This window comes from Catharus ustulatus, chromosome 31, assembly GCF_009819885.2.
Source record: "Catharus ustulatus isolate bCatUst1 chromosome 31, bCatUst1.pri.v2, whole genome shotgun sequence".
Lineage (NCBI taxonomy): Eukaryota > Metazoa > Chordata > Aves > Passeriformes > Turdidae > Catharus > Catharus ustulatus.
In genome coordinates, this window is record NC_046251.1 from 3,576,330 (window position 1) to 3,601,853 (window position 25,524).

The 25,524-nt window shown below is 50.8% G+C and overlaps 1 protein-coding gene and 2 long non-coding RNA genes across 3 annotated transcripts; all 3 read right to left on the reverse strand.

Moving 5' to 3' along the window:
- Nucleotides 1-6,236: 6,236 nt before the first annotated feature.
- Nucleotides 6,237-9,414, reverse strand: LOC117008987 (maestro heat-like repeat-containing protein family member 7). Its single transcript, XM_033083132.1, has 9 exons — nt 9,279-9,414; nt 8,894-9,008; nt 8,584-8,721; nt 8,175-8,312; nt 7,892-8,047; nt 7,631-7,732; nt 7,163-7,265; nt 6,839-6,895; nt 6,237-6,547 (listed from the first exon to the last, which is right to left on the reverse strand). The coding sequence occupies exons 1-9, from the start codon at nt 9,398-9,400 to the stop codon at nt 6,408-6,410; spliced, it is 1,071 nt and encodes a 356-aa protein (XP_032939023.1). The 5' UTR covers nt 9,401-9,414; the 3' UTR covers nt 6,237-6,407.
- A 202-nt stretch (nt 9,415-9,616) lies between these two features.
- Nucleotides 9,617-10,350, reverse strand: LOC117008938. Its single transcript, XR_004420402.1, has 3 exons — nt 10,280-10,350; nt 9,888-10,035; nt 9,617-9,680 (listed from the first exon to the last, which is right to left on the reverse strand). It is a non-coding gene; the product is annotated as an uncharacterized LOC117008938 (long non-coding RNA).
- Nucleotides 10,351-19,820: 9,470 nt separating this feature from the next.
- On the reverse strand, nt 19,821-21,034 carry LOC117008940. The gene is made up of 3 exons (XR_004420403.1): nt 20,926-21,034; nt 20,662-20,744; nt 19,821-19,997 (listed from the first exon to the last, which is right to left on the reverse strand). It is a non-coding gene; the product is annotated as an uncharacterized LOC117008940 (long non-coding RNA).
- Nucleotides 21,035-25,524: the final 4,490 nt, after the last annotated feature.

The following is a 25,524-nucleotide window of genomic DNA, read 5'->3' on the forward strand; positions in this document are numbered from 1 at the left end:
ACTGTGGGCAAGTCAAGGGAGAGGCTGGCAAGGCCAGAGCAGTGAGAGGACAGCAAATGGAGAGGTAGTCAAGCGCAGTGTATGAATGTGAGACTCACAAGCTGAGAGCAAAATGAATCTGTTTGTTGTAGATTGAAGACAGAACTTACACATTTAGTGTAAGAACCTTTGTTCAGTCCTTTGCACACAACTGGGTTGCAGGCCTGTAATAAATTTGTTGGCCTGACAGTTTGTTAGTATTCATAAGATTTGCAAGCTTTGAAGAAACAGGACGGCATTCCTATTCTTAGATTTTGTGTAATCTAAGTTCTTCCATGCTTCCCAGGAATTTTCTGCATTGTCAGGCTTTGCTGTTTCCTCACTGGCAAGGGAAGGCCCAGAAGTTCTAGGCAAGGCTGGGCATAGGAAGGTAAGCCCAGTGACGGGTAGGCCAGGCAGAAACAGGAAGGGCTAGGCAAGGCAAGGCCCTGGAGGAAAGCGGCATGCAGGTCAAGGAGGTCCATGGACATGGATTTTCCGAGGAAAACCGGACTTCTCCACATCACCACTGGACCTTCAGAGGGAAACTGCACCTCTCTAGAGGACCACTGCTTCAACTGAACCACCTCTGTCACTGCAAGAGGACTGTAGCCACCATTTAATCAGACTGCTACCAACACCCTGACTGACGGGGTGTCAGTGTTTGGGGTTTGTTCTTTGTAGTACTGTATTTCTATTTTAATATTTTTAGTAAAGAACTGGTATTCCTAATTCCCATATCTTTGCCTGAGAACCCCTTGATTTCAAAATTATAATAATTTGGAGGGGGTTTACATTCTCCATTCTAAAGGGAGGCTCCTGCCTTTCTTACTAGACACCTGTCCTCCAAACTAGGACAGATTTTGGTGCCCAAAGTGGGCTAAGAGGGCATCGAGACATAAAAGGAATAACAGCTCTTGAGTAACCTAATTTTTTGTGCGCTGATACAGAAATCCCACTAGGTGTCAATATGTGGTCTAGCTTACCCTGGTTTGGGTGGCACGTGGTTGTGGCTGTATTTCTCCCATTTGCAGCCCTTATCTAAACATGGGCCCTATATCTAAGGATACTGTGGCTGCTATCCAGTTTGCATTATGGGCTTATAATTTGAGGAATTAATGGATTTTTAACTGGATTATAAGCCGCACTTTCACTTGCAGCGAGAATCCGTGTGCAACTTTCACAAAGCTGACAATTAGTAACAGAATCGCGGGATCGCGGGGTTTACTGGCTCAGCTCACGGTCGTGCGGCCCCGTCCGACCGCCCCGCTGCCGCTGGGGACCTGCTCCGGCCTGGCTCGGCTCCCCCCTCTCCCGCTGCCGCCGGCCCAGGCTCCACTCCCCGTGGCCCCAGGGCAGACCCTGGCCTCGCTCGGAACGGGGCGGGCTCGGACCTTCTCGGGGCTGCTGCGGACTCGCATTCCGGGTTGGCAAATTTCTGAACTTTTGTTCATATATTGGCTGCTCCGGATTATCAGCTGCACTTCCAGGTTGGGACTAAAATTTTAGTCAAAATGCTGTGGCTTATAATCGTGAAATTACTGTAGTTTGAAGTGTAACATAGTATGGTAATGTAATGATTCTTATAGGCTATATGGAAATGCTATAGGATTTGTATCATGTATTAGATTGGTTAGTGGAAATTAGAATATTCAACACAGAAGAAGATTTATTGTATTGTAACGGGAACTTCACTCTTACTTCCTGCTCTTACCTCTTACTTACTTCCCTCCCTTACCATCCTCTTACCTCTTAGCCCTTAGCCCTCTAGAATCTTACTACACCCCCCACTTTCCTTCTGCCCTGCTCCAAACTGCAACTGGCAGCTCCTGGCCGGGCCCTCTTTACCCACGCCCTTTTGCAATAAACACAAGTTCCAAGACCTGCCTATGGAGATCTCTCCGTTTGTCCCGACCGTCCTGCCCACCATCACCACCTGTACTCTCCTACAATCCTCCTGCCCTAAAGAGGGAGAATCCAATGATGCTGCAGTGGACCCTAGAAACCTTACATCTGTCCAGGTTCCAACTAAACCACAAGGGCAGTCACAGCCAGAAGCAGTCCCCCCAGTGAAACCAGAGGTTGAGATCATCACCGAGTCCCTGTGGCATGAAAATCTCCGTAATCTGTGAAAAGACATTGTATGACAGGGCCGGGAGGCTTTTGCAACTTGGTTACTTCGGGTCTGGGACCTTATGGGTATAGGTGTGCAACTGGATGGTACTGAGGCAAGGAATTTGGAACCTATGAGCCAGGATTCAGGTGTGAATCAGGTAAGTGAGACAGGTCCCCCCTTCCCTCTGGGAGCAGCTTTTAATGAGTGTAAGAGAGAGGTTCGTCCACAGAGAGAGAATGCAGGACCACCACCATAATATGCACTTGAAGACCCTTGAGGAAGGGATCCAACAGCTGAGAGAAGTGGCCGTACTGCAGGTGCTCTTTGGGAGGGCTGGACAGCATGACAATGACCATGACAAGGTCAGGTGCACAGGGCAGATTCTGTGGAATCTGGCTAACCTGGGGCCATCTCAATATACCACCTTCATTGCAACAATTAATGCCAATAGCAACAAAGAGACAGTGGGTTCTGTTGCTAACAAGCTGAAAAATTTTGAGAGCATAATCAATGCCCCAATGCAAGCTCATGTCTCTGATGCGGTTAAAGAACTCAAAGAGGAGTTTGAAGAGGAGATGAGAGGGATGAGAGAGGAGATGAGGAAAATCAGTGCAACACCAGTGTGAGTCACAGGCCCGAAAGTTTGAGCTCGACGACCCCAGCTAGGGAGAGAGGGTACACCCCACGATCTGACCTGTGGTTCTTCTTCTGTGACCATGGGGAAGACATGGAAAATGGGATGGGAAACCCACTTCTGTCCTGGCAGCACGGGTGCGTCAGCTCAGGGAGGGAAGCACTAAACAAGGGAGTTCTGCTAAACTGAAGGTAGCCTCAACCTCCCATAATCAAGGTGCAGGGTATTACAGAAAGGAGGATAATCTGTCAGTCCCACTTGAAGGAACCTCTGCTATGTATGCCCAGGAAGGAAATAATAGCCAGGCCTAGAGGGGCCCTGCCTCTAGTCAGGGAGAGGCATGGGATAACAGGGTCTATTGGACGGTGTAGATCTGATGGCCTGGCACATCAGAGTCACAAAAACATAAAGCATTAGTTGATACTGGTGCACAGTGTACCCTGATACCATCAGGACAAGTGGGGGAAGAAGCTGTTTCCATTGTTGGGGTGTTGGGGGGATTGCAGGAATTGAGTTTGCTGGAGGTTGATGTGAGCCTGACTGGGAAGGGGTGGCAAAAACATCCAATTGTAATTGGACCAGAGGCTCCATGTATTCCAGGCATAGACTTCCTCCAGAGTGGCTATTACAAAGACCCAAAGGGTTACAGGTGGGCTTTTGGAATAGTTGCTGTAGCAGTAGAGGGCATTAAGAAGTTGAACACCTTGCCTGGCCTGTCAGAAAACCCATCTGCAGTGGGACTCCTGAAGGTGGAAGAGCAACAAGTGCCAATTTTCACCTCAACAGTGCACCGCCGGCAGTACCGGACGAATCGAGATGCCGTGATCCCCATCCACAAGATGATCCGTGAGCTGGAGAGCCAAAGAGTGGTCAGCAAAACCCACTCACCCTTCAACTGCCCCATCTGGCCTGTGCACAAGTCTGATGGGGAATGGAGATTGACTGTGGACTATCGTGCGTTGAACGAAGTGACTCCACCGCTGAGCGCTGCCATGCAGGACATGCTGGAGCTCCAGTACGAGTTGGAGTCCAAGGCAGCAAGGTGGTATGCCACCATTGACATTGTCAATGCATTTTTCTCCATTCCTCTGACAGCAGAGTGCAGGTCTCAGTTTGCTTTCACCTGGAGGGGTGTGCAGTACACTTGGAACCGACTGCTCCAGGGGTGGAAACACAGCCCCACCATCTGCCATGGACTGATCCAGGCTGCACTGGAAAAGGGTGAAGCTCCAGAACACCTGCAATACATCGATGACATCACTGTGTGGGACAACACAGCAGTGGAGGTATTTGGGAAAGGAGAAAAAAGATCAACCAGATTTGGCTGGGAGCTGGTTTCGCCATTAAAAAGAGCAAAGTCAAAGGACCTGCCCGAGAGATCCAGCTCCTGGGAGTAAAGTGCCAAGATGGACAAGGCCAGATCCCCAATGAAGTGAGCAACAAGATCACCGCGATGTCTCCACCAACCAGCGAGAAGGAAACACAAGCTTTCCTAGGTGCCTTCGGCTTTTGGAGAATGCACATTGCCAAGTACAGTCAGATTGTGAGCCCTCTCAACTTGTTCACCCGCAAGAAGAACAATTTCCACTGGGGTTCTGAGCAGCAATGTATCAATGTATCTTGCCATCCAGTTGCCCGTAGATGGGCATACATGAGATCCTTTGATCTCAGATTCCAGAAAAGTAACCATGAAGATGTGCCCAAGGTTTGGAGAGGAGTCCTACACGTTTCCAGGGAGTGTGTAGGAGACTTCTGCCTCTGTGAAAACTTGTGTTCCTTTTGTAGTTGTAAAGTAGTGCCTTTTCAACCAAGGATTCCTGGCTTATCTCTCTACCTCTGGCTTTCAAGGCAAGGCATGGTCCCTGTAAGCCAAAAGTCTCATCTCCTTGGTGCCAGAGATAACTCACTGTCTGACCTGGGTTATCTCACCCACGTGCACCAGCTGAAGGACACAGCAGACAAGCTTACTGGGCTAGAGAGGAGGGGGGACATCCTGCCACAGGGGGAGAGTTGCACCTATCTCACTGGGTGCTCCCTGGGAATCACTTTCCTTGACCAGTCTCGATTTGAGACAATTTTGGCAGAAATGTCCTGAATGGGGTGTGTGCTCTGAAGATGGCATTCCCTCCCCATGGGGAGATTTGTGAAACCACGCTGAAAGAATTCCTCCAGCTCCTCCAGCTTCCCCGTGGCCTAGCTTAAATACTGCAGACCCATGTCTGGGCATAGAGCAGGTGATAGGGGATACAGTATCATAAAATCACCCCAAGACAAGAAGCAAGCCCCTGTTTTCCAAAGGCATTTCCTCAAATGTGTAGCTTTCCCCAGGAGCACGAAGATACTCTTCAGAAGCCCTGGCAAGGCTGAATTACTTCTGGGCCTTTCAGAACAGGCACTCCAGCTCAACTTATATTCCCCCAAGTGTGTTTCCAGGTGGAGGTTCAGACGTGCAGCCCCAGGCCCTTGAGAAAGAAAAGCTGCCTGCTGCCTCTTCTCCTGCCTCAGCTCCTGCCTGCAGTCACAGCAGCAAAAGCAGGCTGTTGCCGGCCAGAGCGCAGAGCCCTGCTCCTGCAGGACGCTCTGACCAGCACCTTGCAGGACTCTGGGCTGTGCACCCAGCACTTTTCATGCCCGCTCTCAACAGGCTTTGGCACACCAGAGCACAACCTGGCTGGCTCTGCCGTCAGCACACCCCAAACGCAGGTGGAGGAGGGAGCAGCAGGGGCTGTTTTGCAGCATTGCCCAAGAGAGACTGCAAGGGTGCCCTCCCTCTGCTCTCCCCTGCTTGGCTTTCTGACTGGGTCTGAGGCAGGGTCTGCGATTCCTCACTTGTGGGGACCAGAACCGCACCCAGGATCCCAGCACTGCCTGACAGCGCTCTGGACACTGCCATGGTCACACTTCCGAGTCTCGGGCACTGTGCTGCTGCTTCATTTTCTCTTTGGCACATCCAAAGCTCCCTGGTAAGTCCTGATGATCTTTGGGTCTGCCCTCTTCCGGACCTGTGCAGGGATGGAGCATTGGTGTGCTTTTAGGAAGGTGTTCTTGAAATCTTCCAGCATTCCAAGTTCCTTTGCCTTTCATGGATGCTTGCCATGGAATCTCTCCTGGGATTCAGAATCCCTCTGCCTTCAGAGCAAAATCAGATCGGCTCTTCCAAAACCCTGGGGCTTCCGGGTGCTCAGCAAGAACTTGAACTCCACAGTGTTGTGGAACTAGGTCTTCAGCACAGAGCACTTTCCAGCCTGATCTGCCCTTGTTCTTCTGACTCTTTGCACAGGACACAGTGTGGAACAGAACGGCAGGAGGGGCTTGTGTGTCCCAGGGCTCCGGATTTGCTCCGCTTGAGCTCCACAGAGATGCAGGCAAAGTGAAGAAGCCAAACTTTATTGATGGAATGCAAAGCAAAGGGATGAGAGGGAGGGGGAGAAAAGGGATGGGCACAGTCTGAGGGCTGGAGGGAGTGAGCAGTGAAAAGGAAGGAATAGTGGAGGGAAGAAGCGTCTGCAGGCTGGAGGGAGAGCATGATGTACAAGCAGGGAGCGGGCTGAAGCCACGCGACCTTCCCACAGGCTCAGCTGTGCCAATCATCAGCTGTGCCTGGAGCTCCAGCTGGTCTCTTCTGGTCTCATGGCAGCCTCATATTCCAGGGAATCTAGAGGTCTTAAAGGGATGCTGGTTCTTCTGAGCCAGCAGATGAGCATGGTTCTGCAGCTCTTTCTTCAATATCTCTCCGTTTGTCTCTGAAGGGCTGTAAACTGTGCTCAGGGCTTGAAGGGCTGGAAGAGACAGGAACACAGCCACGGTCACAGGCCGGATCTGTGGGAATCCAAGGGGACCTTCCTGCCAGGGCCATCCCAGCCAGTTCTTGCCATGGCCACAGGAGAGGAGAGGAGAGGACAATGGGATCAGCTGCCAGGTGCTGGCCACAACGCCCCTCAATCTGAAATCTCTCTGTGCTCTGTCCTCACCACCCCCTGTCCACACAGGGAGCGAAGCCCTCAGCAGCCAGGGCAGGGATTGCAGCTCCCACCACCAGCCCCCGCTGACAGCCCGCTGCCTTCACTCACCCTCATTCACCACCTGGAGCTCTTCCTTCTGCCCTCTCAAGCTCCTCACGGCGAGCACTGAGAACACAGAGCGGGTCACGGCCCCAGCGGCACAGCTCCCTGCCAGCGGCGCTGCCAGCCCTGTGGCCACTCGCCCTCCTGGCCCGGCAGGGCTCAGCCCGGGCCCTTGCCGCACCCTGACGCCCAAGGGCACGGCTGCGAGAGGGCGGTACCAGCCCTGAGGGCAGCCGGGGCTCCGCGGAGCCGGGCCCGGATGGCGCTGCCGGGGCAGCAGGCGGAGCTGGGGCCCAGCTGCGCCGGGGCGGGGAGGGAGCCTGGGCTCACCCATGAACCTGATGGCCGCCGCTTGCAGGGGCTCCTGTGGGCTCTGCAGGTACGGCAGGGCCTGGCGCAGGTGCTCGGCCGCTCGGCTCCTGTCCTCGGCCAGCTGCAGAGAGCGGCGGCAGGGAAGGGTCAGGGCGGGCTCTGCCCCTTTGCCAGGCGCTGCCCGCACCCAGCCCCGGCCTCCCCAGCCCGCACAGCCCTGAGGCACGGCCAGCAGCCGCTGGCACCGGGCTCTGCAGGGGCAGAGGTCCGGGTGCTGCCCGGGGAGCTGCGGTGCCGCCCTGTCCCGCAGCCCCGCTGTGCTGGGGCTCTGTGGGTACCGGGCTCGGGCCCACAGGAGCCTGGGGAAGAGCCCGTGCGGCCCCTGGGTCAGCACTGGGCAGGGCCGCAGCTGCCGAGCGCACACAGTGAGCACCGCGGGCAGGGGGCTTCTCCAGGCTGAGGCTGGGCCTTCCAGGCCGTCCTTACCAGGCGTTCAGCAAATATCCACAGCTTCTCTGTCTGCACCAGTTGCATGAGTCTCTTCTTCTTCAGGAATTTTGTCGAACAACGTAGCGTTTCCCGAGCGGCCTGGAGAGCAGCAGACATGTGGAGATGGCACCGCAGTTCAGGGCACAGGACCCACGTCCCTGTGCCAAGGCCTGCAGGAGGCTGCAGCCCGCCAGGCACCAGAGCAGGAGGCAGCCGAGCCTCCTCCCAGGGATGCACCAGCAGCCCAAGTGTCCTCACCTTTGCCACATGCTGATTTTCATCATGGCAGTGGAATAAAAGCGGGAGTAGGCTCTGGCACACAGTTGACTTAAGGGGCTTTTTTCCCTCGTCTACTACCAATTCCATCACCTTGCAGAAGAGGTCAAGGGAGAGGAGCTGCACATGGCTGTTGTCCTGGAAGAAAGGAAAAAACCTCAGCACCAACTATTCCAGCTTCCCTGAATAATGGCCCAAATAATCCACAGGACACAAAGTTTCTGGGCAGCAGCCAGTGCCCGTGGCTGAGGACACAGAGCCTTACATTGTCCAAGAGCGCCAGGAGTGCCTTGGCCAGCTTTGGTGCGGTGGTGCTGGATACCAGGATGTCTTTATCCTGGAGCACATTTGTGAACACACGGAGGGTCATGCCAAGCACTTCTCCATCTGCATCACCCAGCAGCTTCAAAAGACTTTGAGAGAGGCTGCACAATTTTATGGCCTGTGTGGAAGACAAGGCTGTGCTGTGAAGCCATGAATGGCTGCACCCCCAACACCGCCCTGGCTCTACAACCCCACCCTGCTGCTGCAGGGCCCAGGGGCCAAAGGCCTGTCCCGAAGAACTGAGGGAGATGAGACAGGAGAACTGGGAGCGTCTGCCTCAGCTCCTGAAGCCCAGCCAGCCCGAGGGGCTGCTTTCCCCAGCACAGCTTCAGCCGCTGCCCCCTTCTCACCATCGAGACATCCTTGCTGAGCACCACAAGGCCTCTGAGCGCCAGGCGACGCCTCTCCCTGCAGGTGCTCTGCACATGCCTTGACATGATCTCAAGGATGCTGTCACCATGTTCACTCAAGTCCAGGCAATCTAAGACCTGAAAGGCACAGGGCAGTGACAGGGGACCCAGGCAGCAGGAGCCTGGAACTGCACAGGGCTGGCCCCAGGCAGCATCACAGGGCATGGGCACCATCCCAGGCACCTGTGGCGACAAGAGGGCAGAGAGCGGGGAGGCAGCTCAGCGAGGCAGTGCTGGCCATCAGGCTCACCTCCACAAGGAATGCCAGGAAGGGCAGATCCCAGCGTGCCTCTTTTCTGCTGAACCACCCAAGCAGGCGGTGTGCAATCCCAGAACACAAGGAGAGGGAGGCACGGCGCATCTCCCTGGCGGGGGGAAAAAGGCACCAAGACACTATGGTGGGCAGGCAAACTTCTCTCAGGACTGACTCATAGACATCCAGTCTTTGCCTTTGGAGGTGATGTGGGAACTTTGGGAGGGTGCCACTTGTGGGCACTTCCTCTCCCAGCCTTTTCCAGTTTTCTTGGCCTTTCCTCGGTGCCAAGGCCCTGTGGTCCATGACCACGGTGACTATGTGGGGCATCCTGGGCACAGAGCACAAATCTCAGGGGCAGAGGGGAAATGGGGGGTCTCACCTGGCCAGCAGACCCACAGCATAGTGCTGGGTGTCAGGACAGAGCAGGGTGTCCCAGCCACGCTTGCGCGCCATGGCCATCACCTCAGGGTCATAGTGCAGACAGAAGAGCAGAGCCTTCATGGCCTGCACTGCAAACCTGTGTGCAGAGCAAAGTCCAGGTCACACTGGGAACACTGGTGCTGGCCACCAGGGCATGGGAAGGATGGGAGGGCTGGGACCTATTGGGCTTGCTGGGAAGGCAGTGTTTCTCCCGGCATTCTCTCCAGAAGTTATCGACTTCTTCTGGCATCTGCTGTGTGGTGATGACAACATGGAAGAGCAGAGCCACAAATAGGCGGGAGGAATAAAGGATCATTGCCTTGTGGCATTGAGGCACAATTAGCCAGATCACCAGAGTTGCCTGCAAAAGAACCAGTGTGAGACAGCACTCAGTGCCGAGGTATCCGTGGGGCAGGGCCCGAGGGGAGAGGCAGGGGAGCAGCGGGCCTGGTGCCCCCTGAGCCTGTCCCTAGCCCAGGGTTCAACCCAGTGCCTGAGGCACAGAGAGGATGGAGAGCTGCTGGAGAGGTGACTGGGGAGCGAGCAAAGGCCAGTTCCAGGAACTCACAGACAGGGCAAAAACATCTTTGTTGTCCCCATCAGAGGTGCATGTGCTGTGCAGAGGCCAGTCCTCCATGACACAGAGCAGAGTTGGCAGCACCTTCTCCACTGTTGGTCCTGAAGAGCCTATGGCTCTCCACATCCTTGCAGCAGCTCTGTGGGATTGGAGCTCTGTGTCAGTCACAGTACCATGCCCTGTGCGGCTGTGGGGCCCAGGTGACAGAACCACAGTGCCCTGAGGGGCAGGGAGGGAGCATGGCAGCAGGCCCAGGAAACAGAGGGGCCTGAGGGTCCTGGACCTCTCCACCTGTCTGGCAGACCCCATTGGACAGGCTGTACGGGGCAATGGGCCCTAAAGGCTGGTGAGCCCTGAACTCTCAAGGCATGTGGGCCTCGTACCTGTCACACGTTGGGGCACAGCACAGGAGGGTCAGCACCACGTCAGCAGGGTGTTCTTCAGCCAGCCTCCGAATCTCAGTGCGCAGACTGACACCCACAGTGGCACAGGACACAAGTCTCTGGTGAATGCTTTTCACCATGGCTGGCACCTGGAGGGGGTGGGGAATACTTGGAGCGCTGTCCAAGGGAGCAACTGCCCAGCTTTCCCCAAGAAAAGCTTTCCTCCCCACCACACTGTGCTGGCCTTGGGGACTTAGGGGACGCAGTGACAATGGCATGAGTGGGCACCCAATCCTGTGCGGCTTCGAGCCCTGGCCCCAGGCTGCTTACATGCTGCTGAGAAGAAACTGAAGGTTCCTTGAAATAGTCCAGTATGAGTTCCTGGCTCAGAGTGGGAGTGGGAGTGGTGTCAATATTTGTGATGCCCTGAGTCTCTCCGGTGTCGGCGGTTGGGATGGTCATGTCCTCAGTCACTGCCATGTCAGCAGTTGCCCTGTCATCATTCATTGTAGTGTCAGAGTTGTTTGAGCGCTCAGGTGAATCTGGGCTGACATCAGGCTCTGCCTGGAGCTCAGTCAGGCTGGTGTCAGGCTTGGCTGTGCTCTCTGTTTCTGTGGTGCTGGTCTTTCTACGTTGAACGTTTAGGAACTTTCGGAACATCTGCAGGAGAGCAGAGGATAGGGAAGAGAGGCAAGTTCCATGGCATGCTGCAAGTGCTGTGCTGGGCTGAGCAGTGACAGCAGGCCCAGCACAGGTGGGGATGGCTGCAGGTACCTTCAGTGCTAGGCGGAAGCGGCCACGGGCTGGGTCCTGCTCTTGTGTCCTGTCCATGGCTGCATCTGGCAAAGAGAGAGCACAGCCAGAGCTGAGGGGCTGTGGGAGAGGCCGGAGAGCACAGCCCAGCCCTGTGCTCCCCAGGCAGGGACAGCCCCGGGATGCCCCAGGGGATGGAGCACTGCTGCTACTGGGGTGTCAGCCCGGCCGCTGTTCCTTCCTGTCCCTGGCCATGTTCACAGTGTGTGGGATGGGATGGGATGGGATGGGATGGGATGGGACGGGATGGGATGGGATGGGACGGGATGGGATGGGGCCAAGCTGACAGCAGCCCTCAGCCCTGTGGTCCAGCTGTGCCACTCACCCTCTTGCATTTGCTGAAAAGTATCCAGTTCTCCAGGCTGTTGTGGTGGGAAAACTCCAGCACTTTTCTTTTTCTTACTTCTGAACACTTTGAAGGGGCTGAGAAGTTTGCTCGCCATGCCGGAGTCTTTCCTCGAAGGCACCTAGTATAAGAATGCCTTGGGAAAGCTGAGAGGCAGCAAGTCGTGCAGTTGTGCCTTGAAGACACTCACGACCAAGAAGCCTCAGGAAGGCTGCAGGACAGCAAGTCCTGCACTCTGGTCTTGAGGGCTCCTGCCACAAGGACAGGAGACTCCTCGTAATCGATTCAGATTGCCAAGTCCCGCGACTGCACCTGCCGCGAGTGCACCTGCAAAAGAAAAGCCTCGGGAAGGCCACGGGCCACCAAGTCCCACAGTCTTGCCACGAGGTCACCTGGAGGAGTAAAGCCTCGGAAAAGCTCCGGGTCAGACACGAATGAGTGTGCTGTGTAGGGGCTCCTCACAGCACCGCTCTGTCGCGTCCTGTCCCGTCGCGTGCTCCGAGCTCTGTGGCGTGCCTGTGTCACCATCAGCTCTTAGGTCACCACACATCACAAAGGGTCCTTTGACACCGTTCCATGCCATGGTGACCATGCTGCACCATGTCACAAAGGGCCTTTGCACACACTGCCACCTGCCCTGGGGCAGCCCTCAGCCCACCCAAAGTGGCCCAGGTTGGAAGGAATCCCTTGGCCCAAATGTCTAAGAGAGTGTGACAGGAATCTTAGGAATGGCTCAAACCATCAGCAAACGCTGTCGTGCTCTGCCAGCTCAGGGCATTTAAGAATCTTCAATTCAGAAAAGCTTGACTTCCCAATTGGTCAAATAGTTTCAAAAAGAAGCAAACTTCCCAAATTTCTTGCCATAGCCTGAGGATGTGACAGATTTGGATGTTTGCTTCCCATCTCAAAGGAGATACTCATTAGCCTTAAGGTCATCTGTTGAGAGTCACTTTAGAAAACAACACTACACAGAGGCAAAAAAAAGGCCATTCTTGAGTTTGCAAATGGTTTTCAATGAGGAGATGGTAATATCCTAATTCTATGAAGGAATAAAAGCTCGCAAGGAATCAAAGTCCACACAGTGTAACACAATTAGCCCAAACAAATGAGTAGATTGCAAAATGGCTAATCCTCCTTGTCACAGTCTGCTCAACCTGAGCAGGGGTCATGATGGTTCGTTTGACCCCAGGGTGCAAAAGACAAACGAGAAGGGGACTAAAATATTATTCAGCAGCAAACAGCAATGCGGTTTATTTAGTGCCAACAACTCAGTTTTGCAATAGAGGGAAGAGAAATAAAGGAAATGTAGTAAAAGTGGTGAGAGAGAGAGAGAGAGAGAAAGAATGGGGGAATAGTTACCAACAGGTGGGACGTCATCCTCGGGTCATCTGTTGATGTCTTCCATCCGTGGGAAGAAAGATCTGAAAAAGTCTCTTCAAAAAGTAATCAATTTATATTTCTTATCCAAGGCGAGTGGTCTCTGGCCAAAAGGTGGGGAGACTGATGGACTATTGTGTGTGGGGCCTGTTCTCTGGGAAGCAGGCGCAGAAAGTACGACTCCTCCAGCCCGTACCTGCTCGAACGCAGCGTACCGTGACAGTCCAGCACACACCTGGGCACAGTCCCTGGGCAAGCATCCACCTCAGCCAGGGCAGTAACTCCTGTCCTAAGCCTGTGGTGTGGTCTCAGGGTCTCAGGGTCTCCAGTCATTTCGATGGTCGTGAGGCAGATCAGGGAATCCTCGGACCGACCCTTACGCCACCCCGTGCCTCACGAGCATTGTCAGGAGCGCTCCTTTGTGGCGCTGTTCCAAAGTCTTCAGCACTTGTCCGAGTTGGTAGCGTATCCTGGAAAAACAGAGACAGGAAGATGGACAGAATAGAAAAGTAGGAAAAAGATAAGGGAAAGAAAACAGGTAAAAAGAAAACAAACAAAGAATCAAATTTCAATGATTCAATTTTTAATTCAGAAAGAAAAAATCAATTTCTGATTACAAAGCAAATAATCAATTTCAATTCAAAATACAATATGACCAAACTAATTTTAATTTAAAATCAATATTGAAAATATAACGCAATCAAAATAATTATTATTCAAAATGCAGCATAACTAAAATAAGCAATTTTAATTAATATCAAATTTTATCTTAAATCATATGGTTAAAAGGTAATGAAAAATAACAGGGGCTACAAAAGGAAAAAAATCACATCTTGCAATTTTAGTAAAGTTACAGACACAAAGATTTGAATGATTTTTGTAGTCACTACTCAGTCTTCTACAAAAGCACTATTACATGCAGCTCTTAAGCATGCACACCCATTGCCTATATATATATACCACTGCTGTTTCAGGAATTTCGTTTGGATGATTTTCAAAGTTGCAATCATTCTGTTCTGTGTCTAAACAAATATCTTGAGCTCTGATTGCATTCCTTTCACAGATAAACCCTGGATGTTCCCGGACAATGCAAGTTTCCAAATTAACAGTTTGCCACTTCCCATCAATTTGACGGGCCCATTCTCTATGCTGGAAAGGATAGAGAATGGCTCCATCATGATTCGGCCCTAAAAAGCAATGACAGGGAATATTGAATGCACTGGAGCTTTGCATATTGTCAGTACAAAGGCCGTGGCTGTGTTTGTGCTGGGGTCGTAGGTAAAATTTAGCAGGTTCCACCAGGACTGGAATTCTCTTTCAAAGTCAGTGGCACTATCCCAGATTATTTTCCAAGTTTCAGTAGGAAGAGTGCCTTCCTCGCCTCCTCTTATAATTGAGGCAGCAACCGACTGCATCCACAATTGAGCCTGGATACAGCTAAGGGCCAAAGAGGTGTTATTTTGGGTGGCACTGAGTGCCACAATAGTCAATTTGTGGTCATTCCCATTTACCTTTTCCCAATTTGATGATTTGTTTGATAACAACTACTCTTGGGTTCCTAAAGCTGCTAGGGATGATTGTAGAGGTTGTTGTAATTTGGTTAAATCTCCAGTTGTGCTAGCCAGGTTATTCATTAGCACTTCTGAATCAATACTATTCAAAATTCCCAATCCTGCTCCCATAACACCGGTTATGTCTCTGGCTATTTGTGTTTTAGAAAAATGACGCCATCGCAGCCAGGTTGTCCACCCCTCAAAAGAGGTTTGCAGAAAAGGTATAGCAAGCTGGTTGGATGTCTGAGACATTGTTTTTCATTGACAATTTGAATTATTTAAGTGACCAGGTTGGATTAACAATATTAGTTGTTGGTCAGATCTCCTAACCTCGTATGGTTCAATTTCAAAAATTTTCGGGCTTAGCATAACTGGTGATATGGTGGTTGTTGTTACAACATTAACATTGAGTTCTCCCCAGCATTTTGAATTGTTTTTACCATATATGATTTTATGGGAAAACTGTATAGCAGTTAAATTTAACCAACAATTCTGATTTTGGATTTCACAAGACAGAACAAGACCATGAGGTCCTGTGCCATTACTGTGTATAGGTTCAATAAGGGATCCAGTAATTAATCTGCATTTTATTGCTACATCATCACCTTGTGTTACCATGAAGGAGGGGAAAACATTGTGTTTGTCATCCAGCACTAAAGGCATGCTTACACCATGCTATGTGATTACTGCAGTCAGTGTGGGTTTTGCCGCAGCGTTTATTTCGAACCTGTAAGTTAGACTGTTCATGTCTGGATTATCTGCTGGGTTATTTTGCCAATTATATGTTATATAGATTGATTTGGTTAGAGTAAAGTTATATCAGCAGTCAGTCGCTTCGTCTCTGCAAAGCTTTGTGATCTTAGCATTGTTGGTGCTGTGGTCCAAGATATAATTACCAACATTTTTCTGGCGACAACACGGTATAAGGGCAGTTTGTTTGTTGCATGTTCAAGCTGTTGGTAGGGCAGATTTTTGAAATGACTTTGGAGTGCAAATTGCTGGTAACATCGATTTGTAACAAATATCTGGCGATCACAATGATGGAAGATTTTTCGTAATGAGATTTTTCCACTTTTCTGCATCCTACCTTAACTTCTTCACCAATTGTTCCAGTTGATACTCTAGCTCAGTCATTCTTGTCCCAACCCCAGTCACTTGCACGATGTACCTCAGAGTCATGCAGTACCACGGTCGCTAGGTTTGGGCGATGATCACTGGGCTAGGGCCCTGGGACACTGGTGCACCTGAAGGTTGCTTCAGACCATGGCCACTCGGCCAGGATTTGGCCATGGTGTTGTGGTAGGATGCAGAGAAGAACCAGCATTGTTATCATGGTTTATCTGGTTTTCATGTCCCTCGGTGTTCTTTCTGTGAAAAGTAAACACAACAGAGTCTGCCAGCAAGCAGCAGGAGATTAAAATGACGGAACTATCCAGCGGGTGCTTATTCAAAGTTCCTTTCCCATAGCGTTGGTGGCTACCCATGCCTTTTTATTCAGGGGTTTTCAGCACTAGCGATATTTCTCCTACAGGAGGGAGGTCCACTAGAACAGGTTGCCCAGGGTAGTGTGATGGGTTTTTGGGATCATTTGTTCCCCGTAGCACAGGAATTGTGCCTGGGGCTTTTAGACAAAAGGCAGTTATTTTGGGACATCCGTTTATTCCCCATCTATCATTTATACCTCTTATAGCTTTCCAGCCAGCCTCCTATGGTTTAAGGAGTCGTTTCAGGAGACTGTTTGTCCTTGCTACAATTCCGTTAGTCTGGGGGTAGTAAGGGGTATGAAAAGTCCATTTTATTCCCCCCTCCTTTGCCCAATCTTGTACTACTTTAGCAGTGAGATGGGACCCGTTATCAGATTAAATTTCCTGCAGCTTTGGGAAAGTTCCAAACCACTCTTGGAATCCTTTAACAGTATTGTCTCCTGTAGTTCCTTTGAATTCCTCACCTTGGACTAACCCATATATTATTTTCACTCCTAGTAGCACAAAACTTTTACCACTTGATTTTCTGAAAGGACCAATGTAGTCTACCTGCCACGTGTCCCATAAGACTTTACCCTTTATCAAGTGCAGAGGGTCATTTTCCAAAGGATGTCTTTCTAGCCTGCCGGAGCGCAGTGGGAATGGGATCAATGGGGGTTAGTGGCGAGTAGGGAAGAGACACACACACCAATGTGATGCAGGTCTAATCCAAGTTTATTGCTCTGTCCCTGTACATTTATAGAGCACTTGTCACATAGCAAGTGAGCAGTTGTCACGTAGTGAGCGGCCTTGTTCTCATTCTAATGGTACATTATAGATACTTATTGATACTTATGCGAAAGCTCTGTACTTTCTCATGACTGTCCTCTAATCTAAAATCTTGCTTAGCTAGTTATTCGGTGCCCTGCCTAGCATCTCGCTTGCTACATCTATTGACTTTCTCCTCTCTAATACATCCTTGTATTTTCCCATCTTCTGTTACATCCTTGTACTTTCTCAGCTCTGTATTCACCAGACTGACATCTTCTATATTCCCTCAGTTCCATTCTTCCCTAAACCTGAAACATTTCAAATTCATGCAGTACAGCTGAGGCCCCAACACTAGCCATTTGCGACATTGCTCGCAGGCCGATATGCATGTTTTACACATTTCCCTGGTGACAGGCCAACCACGGGCAAGGGCTTCTTTGTACAAATCTTTTGCACCTGTGTGCTGTCTTTTTACATGCAGCCATTCTAATAGGTGCCCCCAGTCCTCTGTGATTTGGTCCTTTTTAAGGGAGCTTAATCTGGCTAATTCATCAGCTGCATTGTTCCAGTCCCCAGCTGGATGACCATCTGTCTGCTGAGAAGCTACCCACCCCACAGAAAAATTTCCTTGACTTGCAATATTTAGAATTTCCTGCCACTTTTCCTTTTGCCATGCTGGAATTCTGTTAACTTCCCAATCATTCTGTTGCCAGAAAGGAAGCCACTCAGTACATACCTTAAACACGGCATAGGAGTCACTCTAAATGCACCAGGGGAGGTATTTTGCATTTTGCGTTGGAAAACACTCCAAACAGCTTTCAGGTGTCCAACCTGAGCACTGCCTTGTCCTTCAGTGATAATTCGTTCACTGGAGGAAGTGTGGAGGGCGACTGCTCTGTATTTCCACAGCTTTCCCTCTCTTTTAGCAGAAGCATCAGTGAAGACAGAATTTGTTGATTGTTTGGGGCAGAAGGGAGGAGTGACTTTAGTCACTGAGACGGGTTTGTCTTGGTTGCTAGCCAAACTCTCAGTCTCTTGCATTGCCAGAGTTTTTACAGCTCCTTCTGTCACTGAGAAGGTGTTACAGTAATGCTCTATCTGGGCATACCACTTCCTAACTGTGGCCCTCTGGGCCACCCCGTCAGGAGGGGGGTCCCAGTAGTAATCATTTCAATAACTGTGAAAGGGCCTCACAGCACAATAGATTGTTGTCGTGCCTTTTTTTTTACTTCTATGAGAGCCAACCTAACCACAAAGAGCCCCTTTTCCCAGGTAGTGTATCTTTTTTCAGCATCTTTAAAGCCACGGGAATAAAAACCAACAGGCCTAGTCGGGCCTTCTGGGCCCCGTTGCCATATGTGTCCTGACAATCCCGAGATGGCAAACCCCCATTCTACCTGGAAAGGATCTGTGGCGTGAATAGGAGCCAAGGCCTGATGAGCTGTAGCTTCAAATATCCGCAATTGCAGTGCTTCTTCCTGTGAAGGAGTCCAATCCCATTTTACCCCTTTCCTCAGCAAATCATAAAGAGGTCTAGCAATTATTGAAAAATCTGGGAAATGTTTTCTCCAAAATACTAATAATCCTAAAGCTTGTTGGAGATCTTTCCTGGATTCTGGCATTTTAATCAGATCTAAAGAAGTTAGGGTATCAGGTAGAACACGTCATAGCTCCTTTCCACCAAATTCCTAAAAACTTCACTTTATTTTCTCTGAGGGGATTTGTAAAGCAAGGCTTTCTAAAGGGGAGATTATTTTCTGTTGGCTGTCTCCCACTCCTTCTATTTCTTTTCCTCCCATAAGCATATCATTGATGTATTGGTATACAGCTGCATTGTCAGGTGAGGGTATCTTTTCTATTTTCTGCCCATCAACCCCCAATTCCCTGGTACCCCCAGTCCTCCAAGTCCTCCAAGTCCTCCCAACGGTCCAGCCCCTCGCTTCCACCAGTTACCCTCAGTAATCCCCAGTAACCCCTCATTAGTCCCTGCAATTCCTCAGTCCCTCCAGCATCCCCCAGAACCTCCCAGTCCTCCAGCATCCTCTTGCACCCCCAGACCCACCTGTATCCCCCAGTTCCCCCGCTTCCCCAGTCCCCCTAGTATTCCCGAATCCCCCCAGTAATCCCCAGCTCCCCCAGGCCCCATAGAATCCTCCAATTCCCCATTCTATCCATTATCCCTGACACCCCAGTATCCCCCAATCTCTCAGTTCCCCCAGAAATCCACTATCCCCCAGTCTCTGCAGTCACCCCAGTATCGTCCAACCCCCCAATCCCTCAGTAGCCCCCACATTCCCGTGTATCCCCCAAACCCCTCAGCGTCCCCGAACCGCAAGCTCCCCAAAGAGTCCCCGCCGTGTTCTCCCAAAGCAGACAGACCTGGCCACCCCTCCCTCGACTCCCCCAGGTCCATCCCACCACCGATGGTGGGAGGGTCCTTATTGTTCCTCACACTTGTTTTTTTGGGGGTGGGCTCCCCCCGGGGGCAGGTTTGGGGGGATCGCCCTGGGCGGATTGGGGGGAACGGAGGCACTGGAGCCCTTCCCTCCGCCCACCCTCGTCCGATCCCTGAGCCCCCCGTGCTTCCCAACAGCAGTGAGTGACCACCGGGGACATCCCCTCCGAACTGAGACTGAGCACCTCGCCCTCGTCCCCCCTTATCCTTTTCTTTTTTGCTTCCCCTTCCCAGCATCCAAAACAGAGACCCAAACTCTGTGCTTGGGCACTGGTGGCAGAGGGCAGAAGGCCAGAAGAACACAGTGCCATGCTCCAAAAATCAAGAAGCAGCATAAAAACCCTCTGGGGCAATAATCAAACCTTCATATCATACCCAGGGAAAACAAAACTGCAAACAGGATCTCACTGCTATGTTGAGAACGTGTATTTGTCCAACTAAAGCTCAATTAAATCCCACACCACCGGAACTTGCCTGTGCCTTTCTGAAAGTAAAAACCTTCAAAGGAAAATTCCCAATAGAGGCTAACTAAATTCAGGTTGGATGTTCATTTTTTGTTTTTGTGTTATTCTACCCCTTAAGTGTTCAATTCTTCATCTGTGTTCCTTGGCTGAGACAAGAACTTTGGATCTACAGACACACAGGAGGAGGGCAGGAGGAGAAAAGAATGGAACTTTACTTAAAACAAACACAAAAGTATGCAGGTGCTTTGCATTGAACAGTAAGAAAATAAACAAAACAGAACTGTTTCTGAGAACAAAAAAACAGAGAACATGGAACTATCCAAAAAAAAAACAGAGAACGTGGAACTATTTACATCCTGGAGACCCAGTAAAGGCACTTGGGTTCCAGTCAGAGTCACTATAAATTCTGTCTTGTTCAGTGTATGAGGTCAGGTCGGCTCCTTGTCACATTCTCTTGGTTTGTTCAGCAGAAATCTCTGGAACAAAAGGAGGGATAGAGAAAACATTTGGTTGGGTTCATCCAAAAAGCACATCAGGCAGAAGACAGTCCATGATTGGAGTCACTTTACTCAAAGAGGACCTGCAAAGATTTTTGAATTCCAACCACTGCCTCTTTATGGAGAGGAGTTTTAGAGCCTCCCAGCCCTTCTGGCAGGCACATCCTGATTATTTTCTTTTGCAAGTTTGCCAGCAGATCATGGCAATGCATCCCTTTTCCCAAAGGAGCCCACTCCATGAATCTCCATAAAGCTTTGTGTTTTATGGAAAATGACACTGCAAAGGCCCTGTGGGATGGCAGGTTACAGGTTCTGAGTATTCCCCACTGCTTGCACCACAGGACAACACAATATTTGCAATGACTAAACTGTAGAATCCAAAACGTAGCAGCAACTCTAGGAATTTCTTTTGGCAAATACTGGTCACAAGCCGAGCAAGGAGTCAAAAATCCTAGGGCTGCCCATCTGTAGCCAAGCTACTCAGCAGGTGCTGCCCTGATGGGGCAGCTCTCCCCCATCCCTCCCTCTCTCTTTGCTCCCAAAATGAGGAAGCAATGAGGAAGCAGAAACCAGGGTGGCTGCAGTGCCAGCCAAGCCTGGTGTCTTCAGGAACTACAGGCAAGGCTGTGAAACAAACACTTACCCTTCAAACTTCTGTCTTCTTGTCTTGTCTTCATTTGGCAGAAAGGTCTCTGGGAAACGATTCTTCTCATCCCCTGCAGATCCCTGAAAAAGCACAAAGAGAGAAAGCTGGTCAGAGAGAGATGCCTAAAGCAACTCCAAAGCCCGAGTGTTCTAAATTTCCAGAGAAAATGTTCATTTGTTCCAGGCATAGTCTGTGCTCCAGGCTCTCCCCCTCTTCCCCAGCAATCCCTCCAGTAATGGAAATGGAACATTGGATTCTCACTTGGCAACTCACAATCCTTTGCAACCATTAAACTTTTCCCAAGCATTGAGAAATTCAGCAGCAGGTTTCCTTGCTCAGTGGCAGAGAGAGCAGTGATGCCTGCAGCCTGGAAAATTATGAGGGAAAACGGAGCTGTTAGAAGGCAACAGGAACACTGTGCATAACCTGGCCTAGCTCACAGCCCACCCTCCCCCAAACATCCTAAATGCCAACAAACCAACAGTAAACAGCCAAATTTTTAAAAAACAGCCAGTAAAATCCAATTTTATAACCCAGAAATGCAAAGATGCAAGGGTTATGAACAATTTTCTAAGCAAGCTATAAAACTTCAGGCCCAGGTTGCAGCCACACCCAGAGGTTTGCTGTTTCTTATTTTTAACCAAACCATCCTTTCTGTTTATAAACACACTCCTTTTTACACCAGTCTTGTATTTGCAATTGCTCAGAAATAGTTACTTATCTGAGGGATGAAGACAACACAGAGCACGTGTGGGTTGCAGGAATCCTCCAGCCAGCTCTCCTGGATACCCATGCTGATATCCTGGGATTGTACCTTGTGATCTTCCTCAACTTTGCTGTGCTTGGCAAAGGATCCTGGCAGGGCTGTCCATGGCAGGCAGGTTCTGGTTCCTGGCAGGGCTGTCCATGGCAGGCAGGTTCTGGTTCCTGGCAGGGCTGTCCATGGCAGGCAGGTTCTGGTTCCTGGCAGGGCTGTGCATGGCAGGCAGGTTCTGGTTCCTGGCAGGTTTTTGGTCCATGGCAGGCAGGTTCTGGTTCCTGGCAGGTTTTTGGTCCATGGCAGGCAGGTTCTGGTTCCTGGCAGGGCTGTCCATGGCAGGCAGGTTCTGGTTCCTGGCAGGGTTGTCCATGGCAGCCAGGTTCTGGTTGTCAGTCTCGGTTCTGGGTCACTTTTGGGTCATCGTGGTCCTGTTTGGTGCACATTGTGCAGCAGCCATGTCCAGCAGTGGTGGCAGCACCACATTCTTCCTCTCTGGACAAGAGAAGGAAATTCATTAATATGATGCACATATAATGTTCTTAAAAACTTGGCTACATCCTGTACCAGTTCTTGTCAGTGTCTCAACTAGACAACACTTCCAAAGCTGAGAGGTTTCAAGTGAGAGGGACTTTTAACTGGCAGAGACCTTAACATTCAATAACACAGCAGCCTAGCAGATTTCTGATCATCTGAAATCAGGATGACCAGGGAAATCTGGCAGCAAGAAGCAGCACCAAATAGCTCTCAACCTTCTTTCACCACTGCTCATGTCCACCATTTTTAGTCAGCTGCTCAAAGTTTCCAAGAATATACCAGGCAGTGAATCCCAGCTCATGCACTGCAGCATCCGAAGAGGAAGAAATGGAGTTAAACACAGTGAGAAGGCTCGGATGTGGGGCTGCACTCCTTGCCAAACTCTGCTGTGCATGGGACAGTCCTCTCCCCTTTCTGCACTCACCTTTCCCTTTGGTCCCCACTCCCTGCACCTGTGCTCTCCAGCTGCTCTGCCTTGTCACAGCTGAGGACAGCTTGTCACAGAGCACAGCACCATCCCAGAGCCCCCTCTGCCCAAAAACACCTCCTACCCCTCCCGCCCCAAAAGCCAGCACATGACTAAGACTGCTCATTTCCCCTGAGGAAAAGGGAGAAAGGAACTCCAGAATTAAAGCTTTTCCATTCCTTCCACAACTGGAACATCCCTTCCCCCAGCCAAACACCACCCCCAATGCCTCTGAGCTTTCAGAGGATGTCAGAAGGGAAAGGCTCCCTACCCTCTCCCACCTACACCTGCAGAGCTGCTTTCTGCGCTGTGAAGGCCAATCTGCAGCAGTTGAAGTTGCAGAAGGCACACAAAATGAGAAGCAAACTCTCAAGTGTCTGGACAGGAGATACAGTTCTTTGTCTTACCCTTCTGAAGAGAGACTTAGATTTACACATCCCTTTTTACACAATTCCTTTGCCACCTGACGAGAAATCTCGTGGAAGTCCAGTGTTGCCTGGCCAGAGCTTTTGTGGAGATTCTTTTTCAACTGGCCAGAACACTTGTGGGGATCCTTTGTCACCTGGCCAGAACTCCTGTGGAGATCCTTTTTCACCTGGTCAGAACTCCTGTGGAGATCATTTGTCACTTGGCCAGAACTTTTTTGAGACATCTTGTCCGGTTTGCCAGAGCTCCTCTGAGAACCCTGGGCCACTTGGTCACAGGTTTTCTGGTTTTTCTGGGTGACTTGGCCACAGCTCTGGTGAGGAGACTCCCTTGTCTTGGAGAGCTGCTGGCAGGAGTTGCTGCTGCTGCCCTGCTCCTGCTTGTCACCCTGCTCAGGTCCATTCCCATGGGCAATTTCCCTGGCACCCACTCTTGGCACTGCTCTTCCTTTGCCTCAGCCATCAGGACGTCAAGGTGCCACTTTCTATTAGCTGGTGGCTCAGGCTGCCAACGAAGAGAGAAAAGAAGGATTCAAGGCTGATGCTTACCAACAGCTCTACAAATGTCATGTAAGTCCATTAATAATAAAATGCCAGTAAGGATGCAAAGGCCCCTCTGAAGGGGAGTTCGTAACGGAGAGCAGGTGGAAAAGCAGCTGAAATGCTTGTGAGGAGAAGCAAGTGACCTTTTTGTTCACTGTTGGAGAAGAATGTGTAAACAAGTAACCGCCCTAACCATATCCTTGCATTCTCTAACCATATCTTCGTATTCTGCCTTGCTTGCAAAACTGCAAAGAACAGAAACTGCTATGCTCGCGTATCCTTGCATTCTCTAACCATATCTTCGCATTCTGCCTTGCTTGCGAAACTGCAAAGAACAGAAACTGCTATACTTGCGTGATAACGGATGTTTGTAGATATTGCAGCACCAAGGTTACAGAGAGAACACTGAAGAAGACTGTCGTGAGCCTTCGTCAGCGACCACCAAGAGGCAGAAATAAGACCCCCTAGTAACAGGCGGAGCAAGCGCAAAAGTTACCGGAAGGAGAACTCGACAGGAAGACGAGAGACTTAAAAGGGGAATCTGAGCCACGAGCGGTGCGGCAGTTGGTGGAGCGGTGACTCCTCTGTCGCCCAGCGCTGCAACTTTGCTTTCTCTTTTCTGTACTAATAAATTGGCTATATAATTGACTTAAATAGCCCATTGTGCTCATTTATAACAACTTGGTGCCGTGACTCGGATCGGGAATTTGAGGGGAATTTCTCGCCTAAGGGGGGGCGCCCCACCGACCCGGTGGCCCCGAGGCTTGGACTTCACCCCAATCCCGACCGACGATCCTAAAATTAAAGAAAGGAGAAAGCAAAGGGGGATTCGGGGGCCCGGCGTACCCCTTAAATCTTGTGCACAAGGTCCGGACGAAGACGCAGGACGCGTAAGTATTACGGGAGCCGTCCGGGCGGGGGTGGGATCCCGGAGTGCGACTGTGTGGTGTGTGAACGAGAGGGGAGCTGGCAGCCAGATTCCCCAGGCGAGAGCGGACCCTCAGTAGTGCGGTTCCCACAGACCCGCGAGGGCTTGGGCCACGAACCACGGGAAGCGGGAGTTGTTTGTGTGATTGGAGGCACTCCGGAAGAATGGGGCAGGGGAAGAGTAAGTCCCCTATGAGTATTAGACTTCCACCCATACCTAGAGAAAGTCCTTTAGGATTTCTATTGGACAATTGGGAACATTTTCCAGGCACGCAGGGAAAAGACAAGGTAAAAATGATACATTATTGTGTGGAAGTATGGGGTGGGAAGGAGATTTCAAAGAATGTGTTTTGGCCCGTATATGGGTCCTCAGAGGATTGGGTGAAACAAAGACTGAATATTTGGGTAAATATTAAGAAACCCCTCTGTGCGGAGGAAAGCGATTATGCGAGGGTTTGGGTAGAACAGCCAGAGGTATTTATCTTTAAATTAACAGAAAAATCAAGGGAAAACAAAGATAAGAGAAAGAAAAATCGACCGGAGGAAACCCTGATGGCCCCCCCTCCGTATATGCCCCCACCTCAGGCCCCTGAACCTGCCGACCCAAGTGCACCCCCGGGAGAGGATTCGGATTCCGATCACTCGGAATATGCAGTACCAGTTACCCGCAGCAGGGCTCGGAAGGGACTATACCCACTGAGGGAAGTGCCGATGGGAGGTCCCCAGCCGGGTATAGGGTTCATATCAGTACCTCTCAGCTCAGGGGAAGTCAGAGTTCACCAGCAGCGCGGCCTTTGTTGCGCACAGCCCGCGCGCCGCGCGTGGCGCGTAATCACTGACGTCATCACACACGCACTCATCACGCGCTGCCCGCGCATGCGGGGCAGGTCAGGATGTACCGCACTGTACCTCTCAGCTCACGGGATGTCAGGGATTTTAAGAAGGAAAATAGAGGACCCACTGGGGGTGGCAGAGAGGGTAGATCAGTTTTTAGGGCCAAATATGTATACTTGGGAAGAATTACAGTCCATACTAAACATCTTGTTCACAGCTGAAGAAAAGAATATGATCAGGAGAGAAGGCATGCGTATTTGGGACGCACAGCATAGGCAAGGGCCAGCGGCAGATATCAAGTGGCCTTTACAGAACCCCAATTGGGACCATCAAAATCCAGCACATACAGCCCATATGCAAGACCTTAAGAC